Source organism: Calonectris borealis, chromosome 2 (genome assembly GCF_964195595.1).
Source record: "Calonectris borealis chromosome 2, bCalBor7.hap1.2, whole genome shotgun sequence".
Taxonomy (NCBI): domain Eukaryota; kingdom Metazoa; phylum Chordata; class Aves; order Procellariiformes; family Procellariidae; genus Calonectris; species Calonectris borealis.
The window spans coordinates 40,859,123-40,878,805 of NC_134313.1; the positions used below are offsets into that span (position 1 = coordinate 40,859,123).

Consider the following 19,683-nt stretch of genomic DNA (forward strand, 5'->3'; position numbering starts at 1 on the left):
TTGCACGGAGTCAAGGCCTTTTCTGCTCCTCACCCCACCCCACCAGCGAGGAGGCTGGGGGTGCACAAGAAGCTGGGAGGGGACACGGCTGGGAAGCTGACCCCAACTGACCAAAGGGATATTCCATACCATATGACGTCATGCTCAGCATATAAAGCTGGGGGAAGAAGAAGGAAGGGGGGACATTCAGAGTGATGGCGTTTGTCTTCCCAAGTAACCATTATGCGTGGTGGAGCCCTGCTTTCCTGGAGATGGCTGAACACTTGCCTGCCGACGGGAAGCAGTGAATGAATTCATTGGTTTGCTTTGCTTGTGTGGGCGGCTTTTGCTTTCCCTATTAAACTGTCTTTATCTCAACCCACGGGTTTTCTCACTTTTACTCTTCCAATTCTCTCCCCATCCCACCAAGGGGGAGCGAGCGGCTGTGTGGGGCTTAGTTACCAGCTGGGGTTAAACCATGACAGGGGGATACCTGTAGACATTTCAGCAGTATGTAAGAGTCCAAGACATGGCTAGATATGTCCAAAAGGCCAATCAAAAAGTAAGTATTAAGTGTACATGTAGATAGCCAGAGAAGGGGAAGATAATCTGGAACAAAGTTTTGTAAACCTTTTAATAGGCCTAAGTATGCCTTATAAATTGTACGTTAAATGAAGTAAGGCTTTTAGCCTAACTAGGCCAGAGACATTTCAAAGGAAATCTAATCAAAGGAAATGGTTATAATAAAAATACTAATAGCAGCAATGAAATCTTCACCTTCGATAACTGAACTCATTGCTGGGCAGCAAAGTTGGACTGAAGTTGAATTCAATTTCACCATCCTACCACCAGGCACAGTGGATATATTTCTATTACGGCATATTGATGTTAGTGATTAGGTGCTCCAAGGCAGTTTTCCACCAACAGCGATCTCTCCTTTGCTCAGCAGTTCCCAGCTGCAATGAGGTTGCAGCTTTTTGCCATGTAATATCTGAAGATGGATTATTTTCGCCTAAAAGGCAAGCCGCCATCCTCAGCGGTTTTCAGGGGGCCGGGATGACCAGCCTGCGGCAGGCGACGGGCCGCGGGGTCTCCCTGCGGCGGGGCCGCACCTCTCCCTCCGGGGAGGAGCAGGCACGGCTCCTTTTTGGAGCCGCCAGCGAAAAACAAGAGATGGGCTTAAAGCATAAAATTCTAAAAACTGGTATAGTCCATAAAAATGAAAAAACAACCCCAGAAGATTAACCGTCGCAGCCGGGCCGGCTGTGAAGGCGGCACACCTGCCCCTCCGGCCCGGGAGGGTGCTCAGGGGTTAAGCCCCGCCGGGGGCGGAGGCAGCCCGACAGGGCTCCGCGGCGGCTCGGTTTCCAATGGGACCAGCGAGGCCGCGGGGCTGAGCGCGGCCGTCGCCTCAGAGCCGGCCGGCGGCGGGATGTCGCAGGGGTCGCCGGGCGCGAGGCGCCTCAACGACCTGCCCGACCACTCGCCGCGGGTGCGCAGCGCCGTCGCCGAGCTACGGCGGCGGGCGGAGGCAGAGCCCGACCAGCGCTGGCCGCAGCCCCTCGCCGACTCTTTCCTGGTGAGGTTCCTGCGCGCCCGAGACTTCCACCTGGACCTGGCCTGGACGGTAAGGAGGGTCAGGGGGAGCGGGCGCCGCCGGTGGCCCCCCCCTGGGGCTCGGGGGGGTCCCGCCATCCGCTGAGGGCGAGGAGAGGGCGGCAGCCCCTCCCTCTGTGTGGAGAGCCCCCGCGGCGGCTGCCAGCCAGCCCGGCCCGGCCCGGGGGCGTCCCAGCCGCCCCGCCGCCTGTGGGGGGCCTCGCCTCAGGGCCAGGGGGTGCCGAGGCAGGGGGCCTCGCCTCAGGGCCAGGGGGTGCCGAGCCAGGAGGGCGGCGGGTGGTTTGGGGGATCGAGAAGCAGGCGGGGGGTCATTGCTGGGGGCGGGCGGGGCTGGAGGGCGCGGGTGTCGGGTGAGCTGCGCTGCTTGGGTCGGCCAAGGCCAAGCAGGGAGTTCCAGAGTGTAACTAATGGCTTGTCACGCGTGCCGTATCGCGGCTAGCTCTGTGCAGTCTCGACGAGGTAACATAAAGGTAATGGTAAGCGTGGTACAGTCACCTCATGTAGAGGTTACGGTAAGTGTGGTAAGGTAACAACTCCCATCAGGAAGCAATATCCTTTAAAGGGCATCCTTATCGTGCTTATCAGGCCCAGATTACTAGTTACTAGTAATGTTACTAGTTTCACTACAGATTTGTAATTACTCTAACATAAAGCTATGAGTAAAAACTTATTTTCTTTTGGAGTTTAGTCATTTACAACACTCCTTTCAGGCTTGGGTAAGTTTAGTTACTTTCCTGGCTGTTTGTATGGCTCTTTGCCGTACAGACAGTGCTTGCGTATTTTTAATATCCAAAGGCACAAATTGTTATTAACTGTTTCTTTTTTTACAGAAAGGTTGACAACCACTTCTGAACAGAAAGTATTTCCAAATCTTCCCAGGGCAAAAGCATTTATTCACTTGTGCCAACTGGAGACTGTGTTTTAGTGGAATTTGATGTTGATGACAGACCTCACCTTTCAGTTTCTGACTTCTCTGCCCTGTAGATTTTCCAAGTTTAGTTACTGTAAGAGAAGATTGTTTGCATATGGATATATTGCAGGATCAGGGTAGCTAAACAAGAATGTGAGAAATTAAATTAAGCCCTTAATCACAAATAGCTTTAAAAATTCTATTTTGTGTTCTTTTCATTTGGCTCATAAGCCTTGCATCACAGCTTTAAACCTTTCCTCCTCAGCAGAAGAACTAGCAAGTCAAGTCAGATTCCTTTGGATATTTATGGATCTTACTTTTGCTTGAAGTTCATGAGATTGTTTATATCAGATGTGTGCCCCAACAATTGTAGGACCGTGCCTTTTTTTTCTTTTCCAACAGAAGCCATTTTGTTTTCCTATATTCCTTGGTTCCAAAAAGTAGGGCTTAATGAAGACAATATGCGCTCCTAAACAGGCATTCCTAATTGCATTGCAATTGGTTGTTACTGATAATCCTGTAGACAGGACAGTGGCACTTCAGTATTTGGCCCATACGTTTCTGCACTTTCTTGTGGTTAATTGTGAGAGGTCTTGTAGGTAGGACTAATCTCCAACAGTGTAGAGTCTAAGCGAGGTTTAGAGATGGAGTCTACAAAGTAGCAAATTTCCTATACTCTTTTTGAGAATCAGCCCTCTAGGGCTGGGGACCTGTTTTAGAAAAATTAAGTCTTTTTAGAATCTTTTCAGAATTTCTGAGTCTCCACAGGCTGCTAAGTTTCTAAATTTCTTGTTTGGACCCTTCTTTGAATTAAGAGATTCTGATGTTCAAAAACCACCTGTGTTTGATCTTTCCATCTAGAATTTCAGGTCTCCAAATGCTGTAGCTGCTTGTACTTAATTTTCCACATTAATCTTCCATGTACCAGCTGATGCTGATTTCTAGGTTACTTTTCTTACAGCATGGGAAGAAGCAAAGAAGCCCTTTTTTACTTTTTTTTTTTTTTAAAAAAAAAAGGAATGTGTTTATCTGCAGTTGGTATATTAAAGCCCAAGATAATTATTGTGCAAAAATCTGTGGTGGTCATAAGATGTATATTCATCTAACCCAAGTCTGACCTCATGCAGAGGTTATGTTAGTACTTCATCTTAGACAGAGCCCTCCTGCCATCGGTCCAGACAGTGGCTGCTCCCTCCCATCCTGGGTTGATGTTGCCTCTCGGTTTGGAGTTCAGGCTGATACAGTCCCTTTTTGCCCACTGGGCTCCTGTGTACTACTGCATAGTACTTGTAGAGCAGCTAAGGGATAATCAAAGTTTGTGGCTCTGTCAATGCTTATAACCAAAGGTCTTCAAGCTCTTGTCAAGCATCTTTCTTACTATGGGGTCATACTTAGCCTTAAATATGAATCAAGAGTCTGGCAACTGACCAGACTGTTTATTGATGCATCCCTGGTTAATATTTGACACAGATTTATCTGATTTCAATTTATCGGTATTTGGAAATGCTTCAGAAAAGAATAATTGGGTAGATTGTGGCAAGACACTCCATTTCTGAATCTTTTATGATGACTCATTCCAACACCAATCTTTTACATTTTTCCACTGGCAATTCCAGACTTGCTTTCAAGTACTGATCTATTGATAATGTCATGCTTGTCCCGATCCAGTGTCGGGAGAGGTTTCGATATGATCCCAAGAGCGAGATTAAGACACAAACGAGGTCAAATGCCACATATCCTAAACAACCTTTTATTATCAAAAGTAAAAATTAGTAGTGATAGGATAGATCAGAACAAAGATAGAAATCAAGCAAGCATTCAGGATAGAGTTGCAAGAATAGTCACCACCATGGATCCGCAGTGTCCCGGGGGTCCAAGTCTTTCGGTGTTTCGGCGGTGGGCGGTTGCGCTCCGGGGTCAGCGGTGGGCGACGCGCTCCAGGGTCGTCTTGGCAGTCCCTTTTATCCCTGTTCAAGGGCTGTAGTTTCCATGGCAACGTCGTGTTGCTACATTCCTGCGCTCAACCGAGTCTTGCACACAGCGCAGCCCCTGCAAACCGGAGGTCTCCGTGGCCTTGCAAACCGCTCTTATCGTATTCAGAGCAATCTTTGAGACAAGTGTTCTACAGGTCAGTCTTTCGCACGTGTTCAGAGGATACTTTGCTTAGCTAAGCAATCTTTGAGACAAATGTTCTACAGTTCAGTCTCTCACAATGCTGAGAATCTACAGTGCAGTCTCTCACCAGAAGAGAATCCACCACTGAAACCGGTAGCTGGAATTGAAGAACTCAAAGAAGAACTAGAACTGTCTGTATTTTTTAAAGCCAATCATTATTCAATTAAGCTCAGTAACAGACTATTCTCAAGTTAGAAGAGAATTCTTCTTCTACATTTTGAATAACAGGAAGGATTAAACTTGGCCCAATGCCTTATCTTAGAAAGTGGCTGGAGATGTATGCATGAACCCAAACCACTTAAGTACAGGCTCTCGAAGAAGAGGTGAGGTTAAGCAGATAGCTTTGACGAAAGGATTTCAAATGCATGAATGTTATTGGTAAGAAAGTGTTAAGTCAGTCTACATGAAATACTGGCAGACATTTGTCTCTAGAAATGAATAGAAAGTCCTTTGACACAGACTAAAAATAACTGTCAAACAAAACAACAAACCTTCAATAGGTAAATAATTTTTCTTGTCCTGTGAGACTTCTAGGCAGTACTTACCTACCAAAAATTAACACTCAGAAAGAACAGTATTATATCATTACAGCATATACTGTGCCTTTGTAATCCCTGTGGAAGATACTGGTAGGGATCAGATGTTAATGCTGCAAAAGATTTTAATCTGGATATAAATTCGTACCTGAGCTGAGCATGTTGTTTGCTCATTAATTTGTACAGATACACCTACCTACTATGTATGCTGTAAACTGTGAAGCACAGCCACGGGTCTCCATTAACTGTGCTAAAGCAATGGGTTTATATATCCCTTTTTAAAGGGATACACAGCTATATATGTATGTTTGATTCATTGTTGTGATCAAAAACACTGTCACTCAGATTCAGTAGTGATATGTGAAATCTGGAGAACTGGCATCTCCTTTCCCCCATAAATCTTTTTGCCTAGTGCATTTTATTACGTCCTTGCATTACATCCTACAACTCTTGTAAAAGGCTAATTCTCAGTGATGTGGGGATACTGTCTTTTTCTATTTGAAATAGATTGTACTCTGGGGAAAAGAATGAAAATCTTTGAATTCAGTAAAAATGCAATGTTGAAACCCTATGCCAAAAGGTGTTTTCATAACATACCACTTAGACTTTTGTAAGCAGCGTTTTTATGCCACTCAAAACTGTCTAAATATCTAGTATCCTTTTAGGAGTTCTGGTTGATACAAAGGTATATAGCCAGACTTTGTCTTTGCCCTGTGTTTGCCTTATGAAGGAATCAAGACTTCCTAGTGTGTTGTACTGCAAGTTGCTTAGAATAACTGTGATGTACAAGAAGGATTGTTTTCCATAGTGTCAAACATACTGCTGAGTCCCAGGCGTTATCTCTGAGGATCTTCACATCATTCAAATATAAATACCAAGTTTAAATCAGTTATTTGGCTGCTTTTCTTCCATCAATACACAGGGATTCCTCAAAAAGGATGGAAGAGCCCCTATTAGGCTCTCTGGCCTGACTGTTGAGGAAACACCGATCAGTCAGCCAGTCTTCCCTTTGTGCTAAGCCACATGTCTCAACTTACGCATGTGCTGGTCTTCTCCTAACTGGCAAAGAGGTAATGCATGTGGAATTGGGAAAGTTCTATGTCTCTATAAAAATATTTTAAATTTTTTGTCTGTGTATACCATATGTTTAAATTCTGTGTGTAGCTGTATATATATAAAAAATATATATGCACAAAGGTGTGTGTTTATGTGTGTATATATATGTTTATCTTCTGAAGTTAGAGCTGTTGGTTTCTCCTCCAAAGATTGCCAGTAGAAAACATCTTTTTCCTAAACATCATGTGCCTTGGTACAACTGCTGATACAGTAGAGGCCTAATTCTGTCTAGCATCCTTGTTAATATGAACAAATAGTTACTAATCAAGAAAAAAATAATTAATTTCCATATACAAATACTTTGGTTTCTGTACCAAGCACATTGTTTTCTAGTTCTTTTAATTCTAAGTAAAGTACTAAGTTCATTTTTCTTTGTTTTGTAGCACATGAATCTTGGATTAATCGGTAACTTTATCATCTCTGATGTTCAGAAATCTGGAACTAGCCCCAAGACACCTCAGGAAAAAAACCTCTTAATTAATGCTTAACTCCAGACACTGGAGTTTTTCACCCAGCTTTCCCCATTTATCAAGTTATCTTTCATCTATTTTCAGATGCTGAGCAGATGCTAAGTAGGTTATTCAGTTTGTAAACAAAGATACATTGAGGTGTTTTCCTTGTGTTATAAGTACTTGAGCCATTTTTTTATACTAGGTAATGAATGCTCCTGTTTTTCCTGATACTAGGTTGCTTCATCTTCTATATCCAGACTGATTGTTATATATAATATTTATGTTTTTCCTTGCTGTCTTTACTAAAAAAATATTTTCATATTTTTTAAATATTTCATGTGAATTTCTGTGTTTAAACAATGTTAAACTAGAAACTTTCAAAATAAAGTAAAACTGTAAGTACCCACTGCTATTTTTTGAATTCCGTTGTATGTTTAAGGATTACTCATGTAAGTGGCTGTGTGTGACTTGAGTATGTCCGACTGCTAAAAAGGGGTTGTTTACATAAGTAAAAATTTACATAATATGTCCCAAAACTAGCTGTAGGTGCTGTGGAAGATAATCTAATGCTAACCTTTACTTCAGCTCTAAATCATTTCAGGTAATTAGATTAGCTTTTCAAAATCTGAGAACTCTTCAGTACTTCGTGGCTTTCTGGCCAAGGAAAGTATGTTTGGAGCTTAGCCATGTTATGTGTCTGAAAGATGTACCCCTTGCCGATGTCATGGAAGGTGTCAGAAGTTTTCCAACCGTATATTTACTCCTCAGTGGACTCACCAGTAGGTAAAATATGTCTTCTGTAAGGATCTTGAATGTGTCACAAGCTGTGAACACCATTCCCTTTCTCCCGAGGATCAGAACTTAAATCCTTGTTGTTTCCAACTTGGTAAATGTAAATATTCATGAAAACGAGAAACTAACTGTACTGACAAGATAGGATTTTTTAGGGTATGGAATGAACATATCATTTTTATTCTCACCTTGCTTTTTGCAGGCAGCTCTTCAAAGAGATGTTTAAAATATTTATGTAATGGTTAATTAGGTTCGTTAAGTTGTGGTACAACAGATTTTAGAAGAAAAGGGAGAAATGACAAAGCTACAGATGTTTGCATAGTTGTTTTGAGGGTGTGTTTGTATTTTGCTGCTGTTCAAGTGTCTGTATGGGAAAGACCAAGGAACAGGACACAGTATGTTGACAGTGCTGTCTGGTTGGCACAAGGCGGTTGGGATTGCTCAAACAGTGCCCTTTGTAGAGAGTCAAGCACTAACAGAGTGAGATAATCAGAGTACCTCATCAGGCCTATCTTTGCAATCATATAAATTTCTGTTCCACAAATTAACTTACTTTCTCTACTCTCCCCCCTCCCCAACCTTTTTTGTTTGATTTTAAGTTAGCCTAGACTAGAACTGATTTAATGCGGTCAAAAGGCTTCTAGTAAAATTCTCCTAATGGTTAAATATTTCTTTCTATGGTGTATGGTTTAGGATGAGGCTTTTATCAACTTTCTCATTGCCAAATCAAATGGGATTCTAGCATGGCAGATGAACTTTTTCATTTTTGTACCTATAAATACATATTTATAGGTGCTATTTCCATGAAGGATATAGATAACTTCTGATCAGTATATCATCTATTTATAAGTGAATTCTGCTGACAAACAGTAATGCCTTATAAGTAGTTTCCTCATGACAATTCATTTGAGAGACCTTCGAAATAATTCAAGACCTTCATCTGAGCAGAAAAGCCTTAAGCTGAACAAAAAGTATATGTTTTATGTAAAAGGATACAAGAAACTTGAAAGTAGAGGGAAGGATAAAAAATAAGACTAATTATCTAACATCAGCATGTTATGAGGTACAGGATGGCGAGTCTCAGGTTTCCTTCTAAGAGTCTGTAGGTAAGCATCAGCATAGCTGATGCCGTGATGTTCCAAGGGATGAATTCAGTATCCACTGAGGTTCCTTCTGACCATTCTTCCTATGAAAATGGTGAAGAAAATGATACTTGCATAGATACAAGAAATTTGTAATTTATTTAAGGTTATGTTTTATTAGTTCTTTTAACTCTGATGTTTCTGTTGTGAAATATGAAGTAATTGAGAAATGAATAAAAATTAATTTCTGTTAATAAAATCAACAGAAATAAAAGACTGTTGATTGATGCTTTCATTGTAGTGAACACATTTAATTTGTGAAACTGTGCTGAGGATCAGATTGGGTTTTGCTGCCTGATGAAATACAGTAACAATTTGAAAGGCTAGCCTGTGCATGCTACCTTTAAGATTTAAAGGTATATTTGAGTTTGTTGTGAAACGAGGTACTAAAAAATTCTGATTCTTTTAGCTGCTTTGAAGGTCTTGAGTTAGAAGTCTAAACTGTAGCTATTTAAGAAATTTTAATACAAAACCTAACTCACTTGCCATAGCTATCCCTCTACCCTCCAAACTCAGTGCTAGAGAACTTAGCATGGGTGGTACAGCAGAGGCAGAATTTAGTTGATGAGTTGAGAGGAAGCTTTTTAGAAGATAGTCTTGCGTAACTTCCCACTTACCTATGCAAAATGGCTTAAATAAATTTTCTCCGCCACCACTTCATTGATATAAAAGCAGAAACAGTAATTAGACTTGGAAATTCGAACTATTGTATCACCAACTTAATTTTTCATGATCCATCTCTAAGATGACCTTTCACAGTATGACCTGTAATTCCTCTACATAGATGTTACCTCAGAAAGGAATGCCTTTAATTGACTCTTCCTTAGAATTAGGCCATCGCCTTTCAACACACAGCCCTTCCTGTGCCTTAGACATACAAGTTTATGATGCTGCCTTCCAGCCTTAGGATCCAGGGTGTTTGTGTCCCCGATAATGGACAGGATCTCTATTTTAGCAAAACAGGTTCTCATTATTTCCAAGGGAAATTGTCTAATGGGTAATGGACCCACTACGTTGTTATATTCTGCCATTTCAAAGGGGTAGGAGGGACTTTGAAAATGTACTTTAGATGTGCTGGTGATCAAATCTGTTTCAAATAGTAAACTGAAATTATTAATGACTGAGTGTACAAAATGTGCCCATACTTTACCAGGGTGGGATGGTGAAGGGGGAACGTTCCTCTAGGATTTTGCACATCTAAGTTTAACAAACACTGAATGAATCTAATGCAGTATCAAATGGAATAATCTTAAATGTAACTTGAGAAAACTGTTTTTTAGATGTATTTTAGCTAGAAACTACCGCCTTTTTATCCATATTCCAATTTTCTTTTCTGACAACTGCAAAATGACAACTGCAGTCCATTAACAAGTTGACAGGATTCTAAATTCATCATAACTTACTCACTTATTTGATCCAGTATAGGTGTAGCAACCTTCTACTATTAGGAGGGATTTGATTAAGATACATAATGAACTGATAGCTACTTTAATGAATTAAACCTCTGACTGTGACCACATGTTGAAAACACATTTTTAACTGTGCCTTTCACGTAATATCTGATGGCTATCTGTCATCCACATTTATTTTTTCCAGTTACTGAAGAATTACCAGAAGTGGAGAATTGAATGTCCAGAAATAAGTGCAGATTTACAACCGTCTTCTGTTCTTGGTCTTTTGCATGCTGGCTATCACGGAGTCCTGAGATCAAGGGACCCACATGGAAGCAAAGTGCTAATATACAGAATAGGTGAGTGACAAAATTGCTTGGACCTGTTTCACACCTGGCTCTGGCACTGATGGGTTTTTTTTGTTGTGTTGTGGTTTTGTTGTTGGTTTGTTTTTTTTTTTAATTATCACAATTTGAGCAGCAAAATAAAAGTATTTTATGGGTACAACACCAGGGGTTGATAAAATTAGATGATATCAGAATGCCTTAACTAGAAAGGTAACATATTTATGTTCCCTGTTAGAAATACCTTTATATTAGTGTAAATGTGAGTTTATTAAGCTGTAAGAGTTATATCATTTGACTTATATATGTAATGGCTAAAGCTGTACAATCCTTTATGAAGAACTTATTTTCTTTTTAGTAGAATTCTTGTCTGCATCAAAAAAAGTCTTAAGGTTAAAACCCTAAAACTTGCAAGAATATGTGGTTATTTGGGTCTGACTGTCCCAACAATTATTTGTTTCCACGCAAATTTTCAAAGCCATGTGCCAAGACTGTGGTACTGGTGCACATGCAGCACAGAGAGGAGAGAAAGAACAGAAAAAAAAGTGTACATCTAGTCATGTACCAGCATTCAATTTAGATGTGGATGAGAACTTCACTGGATTTTCACTGTTTAGATGTAGCCAAAGAGCCCTATCTAACAACACTCTGAAGATCCTTTACACTCTCAAAAGTCTTTTAAAAAAAGATGTAGTTAAATGATCACATGTTACCATATTTCTTTGTGCTTGTTTTGGACAAAGAAATTACTTCTGCCAACTTCTAAAGAATTGTTTTAATATCAGCTGGTCTAGTAGAAAACAACGTGTCTCTCTGCAAAGTTGTGTTCTCTGAAGCTTTCATCTAGGGTTAAGGCTTGTCCCACGGAGTTCTTTGCTCAGGCCTCAGAAAAACAAGTGGCATTCACTGAATCTTGACAGAATTACTGCACTGAAGAAAAATTATATTAATCGATTGCATTGATGATCTGTAATATTTGCTAACATGACTGTTACTGAATTAAGCTGTTTCTGTCAAAACATTGTACTGGAATCTATGGCCATAGGTGGAACATACTACATTAGGTGGCATCTACAACTATCTACCATTAGATAGTTGTGGTACCATCTACAGAAAGAGTTCAAAAGATGAGTGACAGAGCAGGCACACAAAATAACTTCTGTACTGGCAAATCTGTTTATTTCAGGACCTTTGATATTGCTGTTTACTTCTTGTTCCTGAGAAGCACATTAGAAGCAGTAATAAGCAAAAGTACAGGTGTATGTGGTATCCTCGTGGTAATGCAGTGCAATCTATTTACTCTTCAGGACAATGGGATCCCAAGTTATTTACAGCATACGATGTGTTTCGTGTAAGTCTTATCACATCTGAACTCATTGTAAAGGAGATTGAGACTCAGCGGAATGGAGTCAAGACTATCTTTGATCTTCAGGGGTGGCGATTTGCTCATGCATTTCAAATCAGTCCAGCAGTGGCCAAGAAAATTGCTGCTGTACTCACAGTAAGTATGACACACTGCTTTACGCTTCTTCATTGCTATAACTCCCCATTTTTCATCTGTTCTAAGCTGTGGTAAATTTTCCTTCCTTAGACCTTTTTAGAGTCTATGCAGCTTGAAAGAACAAAATCTTAAATCCATTAAAAGTCAGATAGCTCAGGCATGGGTTGTGCTTGATTTGACTTAAAGCATGTTCTTGTATAGCAGTAAATGTCCTTTAACCTCTGATGTTTTATAAGAACTCCACTGACCTATTACAACACAAGAATTTCATGAATGTAAGAGCAGATGAAGCCCAGTTTTGTAAGGATCTATGTTCGTTATCCCATTTCATCTCCTCACTTCCATTCTTTTGTGCATTAACTCAACATTCAAAGCTTTTTTTCCCTGAAACTCAGAGAAGATGAGAGATAGCATGTGCTAAGAGTAGTTAAGAGCAAGACAGTACTAACTTGTTACCAGTATGGATGATGCTACGTTACCATCCAGCTGCTACCAACAGAATGTATAATACTTATGTTCTGCTTGCTTTTTGCCCCCCACGTGAGCATTATTTTGTGCAACTCACTGCTACCTCACCTCCTATTTTTCACAAAACTTCTAAGGACTTTACTGTCTTTTAAGACTTGTTCCTTTCTGTCAGATTTGGTTTGCCAATGGATTTGAGAGAAAAAAAAAAGGAACAAAAGAAAAAAAGAAGGGGACAGAGAATTGACAGGCAAGCTGCAGCGTAGTCCTATAATCCCATTTTTCTTTAGAAGTTAGGCTGAAAATCAGTAATAAAAAAACTGTTAGCCTATGATGTGGAAATGAGCCAGGGAGATAATCTCTTGCTCTGATTTGGTAAGGTTCATATCTGAGGTTCAGTCAAAGCTTAGTCATTGAACTAATGTCATCAGAACTTCAGCTGTTCTTCCTTTTTGGTATCTACTTTAAAACTTCAGTGAAACCAGCAGGTATTCCCAACTTTTCACATCTAGAATAAGAACTCTTGATTCATATGATCCTGGGCCAGATCTCATGAGAACAGGACATGTGAGAGTGTTTCAGTTGATTTCTGAGGTAGTAAACAAGTTGCTAGTAATTTTTTAACCTTGAAATAGAGCAGAAAAGAGGTAGAATAGGATTTGCAATTACATCTAAAGGTTTCAATCCATTATCTTGAACTAGGAAATTCTTTGAATGTGATGTGTCCATCTTGATGTATTTCAGATTTGTTGCATGTTTTTCAACCTTCTAAATGTTTATTATAGCTGAAATGTTTATTATTATTGAAAAAAGGTAGAAACAATCTGTGTGTTTCCAGAGTTCTTTTCTAAGAAGAGAAATAAGTTTAACTAATTTTTTTTTCAGATTCCTTTCATCACTTTAACTGAGTTCATATATTTCACCCAGAGATTGTCTTAGTGTTGTTCAATATGCTTATAAGTAGAAATTAAGGAACCTTAGTTTCAACCCTATGTTTTTCTTAAGAAATGTGTCTTGCAAATTACTATCCTATGTGAAGAAACGGAAGTTAATAGAAAGGAAATATGTACTAAGGAATGGAAAGCATATTAACATTAGTAAGTGACATCATGTTGAAAAATCTGTTATCCCAGGCAAAACCAAATTGTTTTGTGAAAAACATGATTGTAGACTTTAAGTATATGATAACACATAATAACATGCAGTACACCTATAATCTGATAATTTTAAGGTCTTTATCATACATTAAAATCTAAAAGAAGTTGCACTTAAGAAATGTGTGGGGTTTGGGTTTTTTTCATCCATAGAAGAGTGCATGAAATAATGTGAGAAGAGCTACTGTACTAGTGGGGAGGACTGTTTGTGAGAAGTACCATTTTTATGAGCAGAAAACCTCTGGTTGCAGAGGTAGTATCAGTTAGGATATAAATGGAAGCTATACTTTCCCCATTGCATAATGCTGTCTTTGAGCACTGCCATATTTTCTTTTAACTTGCAAATGTCTGGGACTTCTAAATGAATCTTGAATGCAAGTAGAAGTACTTCATATTATAAAGGCTGTATAGCACATATAATTTTTATTTTCATTACCACAATAATCTTGTTTTAAAGCTGAACTTCTGGCTTGGGCAAATTCCCAGTAATTTCAAGGCCCTAAATTATATTTATAAGGTCTCTAAACTATATCTATAATTTATTTAACTTAAAGTTAGTAGCTTCAATGGTTTATATATATTTATATTTATATATTACCCTTCAGGCTGTGAATTGCCAGTGAAAGCACATGGGTATGTAGCTTTTTGGTAAATTAGCAGCAGAATCTCTGCTGTGAAGAATTGTACCTCTGAGGAAAGGCTGAGCATAAGTGTACATTGGTGAGGGTTTTCTTGTTTGTTTTTAATAGCCTCTCCTCATGCTGTTGTTGGTTTTTTTTTTTGGGGGGAGGGGTTTGGTTTTTTTCCTTCTAATGGGAGGAACAAGATGTGATTTTCTAAGCATTGTTGGGGCAGTGTAAACTAAGAACACTCCAAAGTGCAGGTATTAGCAAGGTCAGGAGGAATACTCTAACTTATGGACTAGATAGTTTTACAGATTTGTCCTTAACAGTAGAACCTTTTCAATAATGTTTTCTTTTTCTTACGCTGTTTTTCATATATGTTGACAGGATTCCTTTCCACTAAAAGTTCGAGGTGTCCACTTGATTAATGAGCCTTTATTCTTCCACCCAGTCTTCGCTCTAATTAAGCCTTTTCTCACTGAAAAAATAAAAGAACGGGTGAGTGCACACAAATATTTCTTTCTGCCACAAAACCCCTATATGACAATCTGCAGCACTTCCTTTAGGATCTGATACTCCTGAGCACTGAAGAGCATAAATCATTTTTGTGCGTTAGTGCCATACAGGCCTCCGAAATCTAATTGTAAAGCATTTGCAGCTATCAATAATGTGAGAGTTGCAAGTGGTTGCTGTTATCACCACTCTAAAGATAAAAACCACTGTGACACAGAGAGGTTAAATGATTTGCTTGAGGTCACACAGCAATTCTTCTACAGGACTAGGAAGAAACAGGTCCCGATCTCCCAACACTCTGCCTATAAATGACAGTAAGAAATTGTCACTGAACAGTGATGTTATGTTCCAAGTTGTGCAGAATTAGTAGAAGACAACTTTTTAGTTCTGAAAGACCTGCAGAGGCATTTATGCATCAAAAATAGGTCAGGCTTAAGTTCAAAATTTCTTTCCAGATAGATTCTTAGTTGTTTTAAATTGTTTTGCAGTTTTAAATCTCAAAACCCTGTTTGTATTTGGATGCAAAAGCATGCCAAGAATTCTGGAAGAATTCTGGTTTTTATAGCATAGGCAGAATATTGGAGGTTTCAGCTGGCAGAAAAGGAAATACTGTGAAGTGTTAACAGCAGGACTAAGGTACAAAATAAGCAGCACTGCCTATTGTTATTCCCACTCTGAAGCTTGTCTCAGCACATGAATCTTGTGCATCTGCAGTAGCCACTGCACTCCAGGACAGTAGATGCAGATTTTTCTGGTCACTGTTAGCTGTTATTTGCCAGTCCCCTTTTCCTACCATGTGTGTTTTGTTACGGGAGAGAGGCAGGATTGTTTCTGCCAGCCTTGTGCAGTCAGTCCCTCACTCTGAAAAGATGATAAAAAAGTGAGTATATTCCAGCAGCCTGATGCCATGGCCCTTCTTCTCTCACATTAATACCTGTGAAACAAGCCCCTGTCACCTGATCCAGCTCAGAATATCTTAGGCTAGAACTCAAAAAGCAGAAAAGAGGGCGGATGGACAGTAAAGGCCTAAAAGAAAACAAACCATATATCCCAGTTCATGGAGTGGAACAGATGCAGATCAGCTTGTCTCCTGGCTTAGAGTTTCAGATACGATGTGAAAAAAAACCCTTAAAGGCCAGATCCCCATGCCTTCATAGGAATAATTACTATTCACTCATTATCTTACTTCTTGATGAGGAAGTGTTAGATAAAAAGCAGCCAACTACCTTGTGAGTGCATATTCTTGCAGTCTTTGTGTAATAATAATTGCAGAAAATTCTTGTCGAGTGTTAATAAGAGGCTTATAAAAGTTTCTGACCGCAAGTAATGAACAAGGCTTCAAAATAGCTACAATAACCAAGAAGAGAAGAATCAAAACTACAGTATTACAAGGGTTAAAGTGGAGAAGTAGTCCAGAATCTAATTTCAGCTGGAACTGAAACATAAGGACTGAGATATAGATTCTTCTGAATATCCTCCTTGGCACCTGTCTGAACCTATATACATGCTACATAATGTTGGTTTTAGATACATATGGCAGGCCCAGATAGTAATGGCCAAACACTGTTCCTTTCTTAGAGATGACTGAAAAGTGAGTACATGATATCTATCATGACAAGACCAAACCCCAGTCTTCCCATGGTTTAGCTCGCTTTAGCTGTACGGATGTAGTGCGTACCCTTATCAGTGTTGCTAAACCAGTCTGGAAGAAGTGTGTAGTCAGTTTTGGCTCCTGTGCTTGCAGCTGCATAAAATGCAGTTCTCTGGTTGTAGTCCATGCTTCATCAAGCTGCAGATACTGAGCAGGACAGAGTTTGAGCACCCATGGGAAACTCACATTTTTCTTCATTTAAGGAGCTCATTATGAGCAAGTTCAGTCGAACCAAGCTGGTGGCTTCAGCTCTTGCACTGAGTTTCTTTGCTGCCTGTTTTCACTCGGTAGTCTAGCATTCATACCCAAGTAAATGCTTTTCATATTTTGTTTTAGGTGTATATGCATGGAAATAACTACTTGCAGAGTCTGACCGAACACTTTCCGGTCAGCATTCTCCCACAGGAATATGGTGGGAAGGAAGTCTCCATTGAAGAGCTGGCCAAGGAATGGACTGACTTTATAATGGCATCTGCAGATTATCTTCGGAGCATTTCTCTGATTGCCCAGGAATAACCTTACTACAGTATTACATCAATTCTTGAACACTGGAAATGGAAATAAGTTTAATACAAAATTTTTCATGTAAACTCGAAATTACTGTAAATGAAACCAGTATGTCTTTGAAGGGCACTGAGTTTTATATTGACTGCACTTTTATACTAACTGGAGTCTATCAGTATGTACGTCTGAAGCGATTAATGAATTCTACATGTTTGCAATACAGTTTGTAATTGATTAACTTCTATGCCAAAAGGCTGAATAATGCATTGGATATCAGAGATCAATACTGCTCCTGTTAAGTCTTTGGAGACAACTTATCCGTAATATTGCAGAACCTTATGCTTAGCTCTTGCATCTTGGCTTGTCAAGATGAGAGGATACAAAAAAGAACAGAATGTGAATAGGGTAGACTAGTTTGTTGTGGAAGTATGACTACAGGGCTAATTTACAAGGAGTGAAAAGAGGCTGCTTTTTTGATTGATTCTCAGGGAAAATGGCTGTTTTGTTAGTTTGTATCAAATTGAAATTAGTCAGCAGTAGTGAGACATTTCTGTTAATCTTTGTGCTGCCTGTGCAGCTTCCCTTTTTGTGCTAATTAACACAGTAATTGTCCAGTTTTGTAGAGGAAGATAAGGAAAACACCACGTACCTATTCTTCAAAGGACAGTTTGAAGCAGGAGGAGCAACTGGTAGGAGAGTCAGAACAACCTTGAAAACTCTTGATTTTCTTTCTTCAAAGAGATACTATCTATGGACAAGCTATAAGCAACTCGGATTATGATCACCTTTAATTCCTACTGTAGAGCACTCAAGAGCTCTTAGCTGTTAGCAGTATGTGTTTTGGAGGGTGAAGTAGATTATCCTTTGTGGATCTGAACATTGGAAGTATTTGTTGTGTGACTTAAAGGTGCTTGTAGGTCACTTTGGACCTCAGCATACTCAGAGGTGCTGGGTATCTTCATTTTACTTTCAGAAGAGTAATCGGCAACTCACCAGTCTATATGTTCTGTTGGGCACTGGAAGAAATTATTTTTAATTTCTGTGGAGACCTGACCTTTATTTCTGTAGGGGTAATGAAAAAAAAAATCTGTCCATACTTACTGAAAACAGATTTTTTTTTTTTTAAGGGACATGATTCAGATATGAACACTGCATGTGTAAAAGCTATCATTAAGCTTTTAAACTTATATGTAAGCTCGCGTTACATAGCAGTATCATCCTGCAATCCTCAGTATTTAATAATCTAAACCATTATTTTACTTTTCACTCAGCTTTTGGTTCAAAGCTCTGTTAGTACACCAACCGGTAGAATTCATTTACCCAATTTTTAACTGTTTTGTAATAAGACAGGGGGTCTTTGCATAAGCATTATATATTTAAGCATTCCATATGAATCTTTGTATAAATGAATCCATAAGAAATAATTTGTTTCTCAGGTAGCTAGAAATGCTAACTTCAGTTACTTTGGAATCTTTAGGACATTGGGATGTTATATTAATATATGCTTAGGGGAGAAAAATGAGGCTATCCTGTTAAATCAGAAATGTCTTATTTTAGATTATCATTAATACTGCATTATTCCAAAAACCATTGGAAGCTATTCTTTATTAGCAAGAGGAACATCTATGAAAGGCCCATAGAGTACTTGTTGGTTGTAGTTTCTTCTGCTGTGGTAAGGTCTATGCCAGATACAAAATTCTTTCAGAACTGACAAGGACTTTTTAAATTTTTTTTTTCTTCCAATTCCCTCATTTCCTCAAGTGCATTTTTCATTCTTCTCTTTCAGGGTATCTTTGATATGGAGCCTAAATTTAAAGAAACATTTTTCAGATACATTTTCATATATTCATGTATTTCATATATCTTTTTCTCAGATTGAACTATTTTGTGATATAAAAGCTCCTTAAATAGAGGAGTTCAGTGAAGTGCTAATTCTTCTTTATGAGAAAATCAACTAAGTAGTCAGGCATCTGGCAATTCTTCAAGTGTGTAAAACTCAAGTTCCAAATCATTTACGAACTGGAGAACTGAAGCCATTGTCTTAATTTTATGCTCCTTCAATTTTAATCCTTGAATGTAAAGCGCATAAAGGAACGAACAGTGTTTCAGTGAACAGGAAAATTCAAGCTTTTCCTGTGAAACCTATCTCTAATCATTGCTGGTTTACGTAGCAGAGACTTCATTTCATTGCATATGTACATGCACATGGACAAAATATAGCTGGTTTTTTTTAATCTTCATTTGGACTACACCAGCTCTATGGATATAAAGTCCTAAATGTCTTCGAAAATATTCCGAATCTGTTATTAAATGTTAACGTGTTTGCATACCACAACAGTTAAAGCACTGAATGCAGTTATTTTTTTCATGAACTGTTAATTATTTTTTAATGTTATATAGAAGGTAGGAACTCTATGTGAGGGACAATTGCAGTTGCGACTCATAAGAAGGACACAAGATAATTAGGACATTTGCATAATGAATGGAAGAGGTGTTGGTAGGATGGGGGTGGTGTGGCAGCTTTGAGCTGCAGGTCAACGGAACAAAAAAGTAAAAATCTCTAAGTGCGTTATTCTTTAAGAATATCAGGAGTGCCTCTAAAAAAAGTAAGTTGCTGTTACATGATGCAAATATAATTTACTACTGACTGTAAGCACAATGTAATGCACACTTTTTTAATTTTTTACGTATTAACATCATTATATTAATAAAACTTTTCTAGTTGAACCAGCCCCGTCTGTCACATTGTAGCGATGGGAGCCCGCCTTTTCCGGAGGATTGAGAAGGGGCCTCCGCAGGGCCGAGGTCACCTCCTCCT

General features: G+C 39.2%; 1 protein-coding gene across 1 annotated transcript; it reads left to right on the forward strand.

Moving 5' to 3' along the window:
* Positions 1–1,315: 1,315 nt before the first annotated feature.
* On the forward strand, positions 1,316–19,592 carry TTPA (alpha tocopherol transfer protein). Its single transcript, XM_075141771.1, has 5 exons — positions 1,316–1,606; positions 10,316–10,469; positions 11,762–11,955; positions 14,585–14,695; positions 16,698–19,592. Exons 1-5 carry the CDS (start codon positions 1,412–1,414, stop codon positions 16,875–16,877), a joined length of 834 nt encoding a protein of 277 aa, XP_074997872.1. The 5' UTR covers positions 1,316–1,411; the 3' UTR covers positions 16,878–19,592.
* The last annotated feature ends 91 nt before the right edge of the window (positions 19,593–19,683 follow it).

Excerpts from the sequence above, each read along its gene's own strand:
- TTPA (XM_075141771.1), top strand. The coding sequence starts at position 1,412 with ATGTCGCAGGGGTCGCCGGGCGCGAGGCGCCTCAACGACCTGCCCGAC. Across the intron at positions 1,607-10,315 it reads ACCTGGACCTGGCCTGGACG|TTACTGAAGAATTACCAGAA; the intron begins GTAAGGAGGGTC and ends TATTTTTTCCAG. Across the intron at positions 10,470-11,761 it reads AGTGCTAATATACAGAATAG|GACAATGGGATCCCAAGTTA; the intron begins GTGAGTGACAAA and ends TTTACTCTTCAG.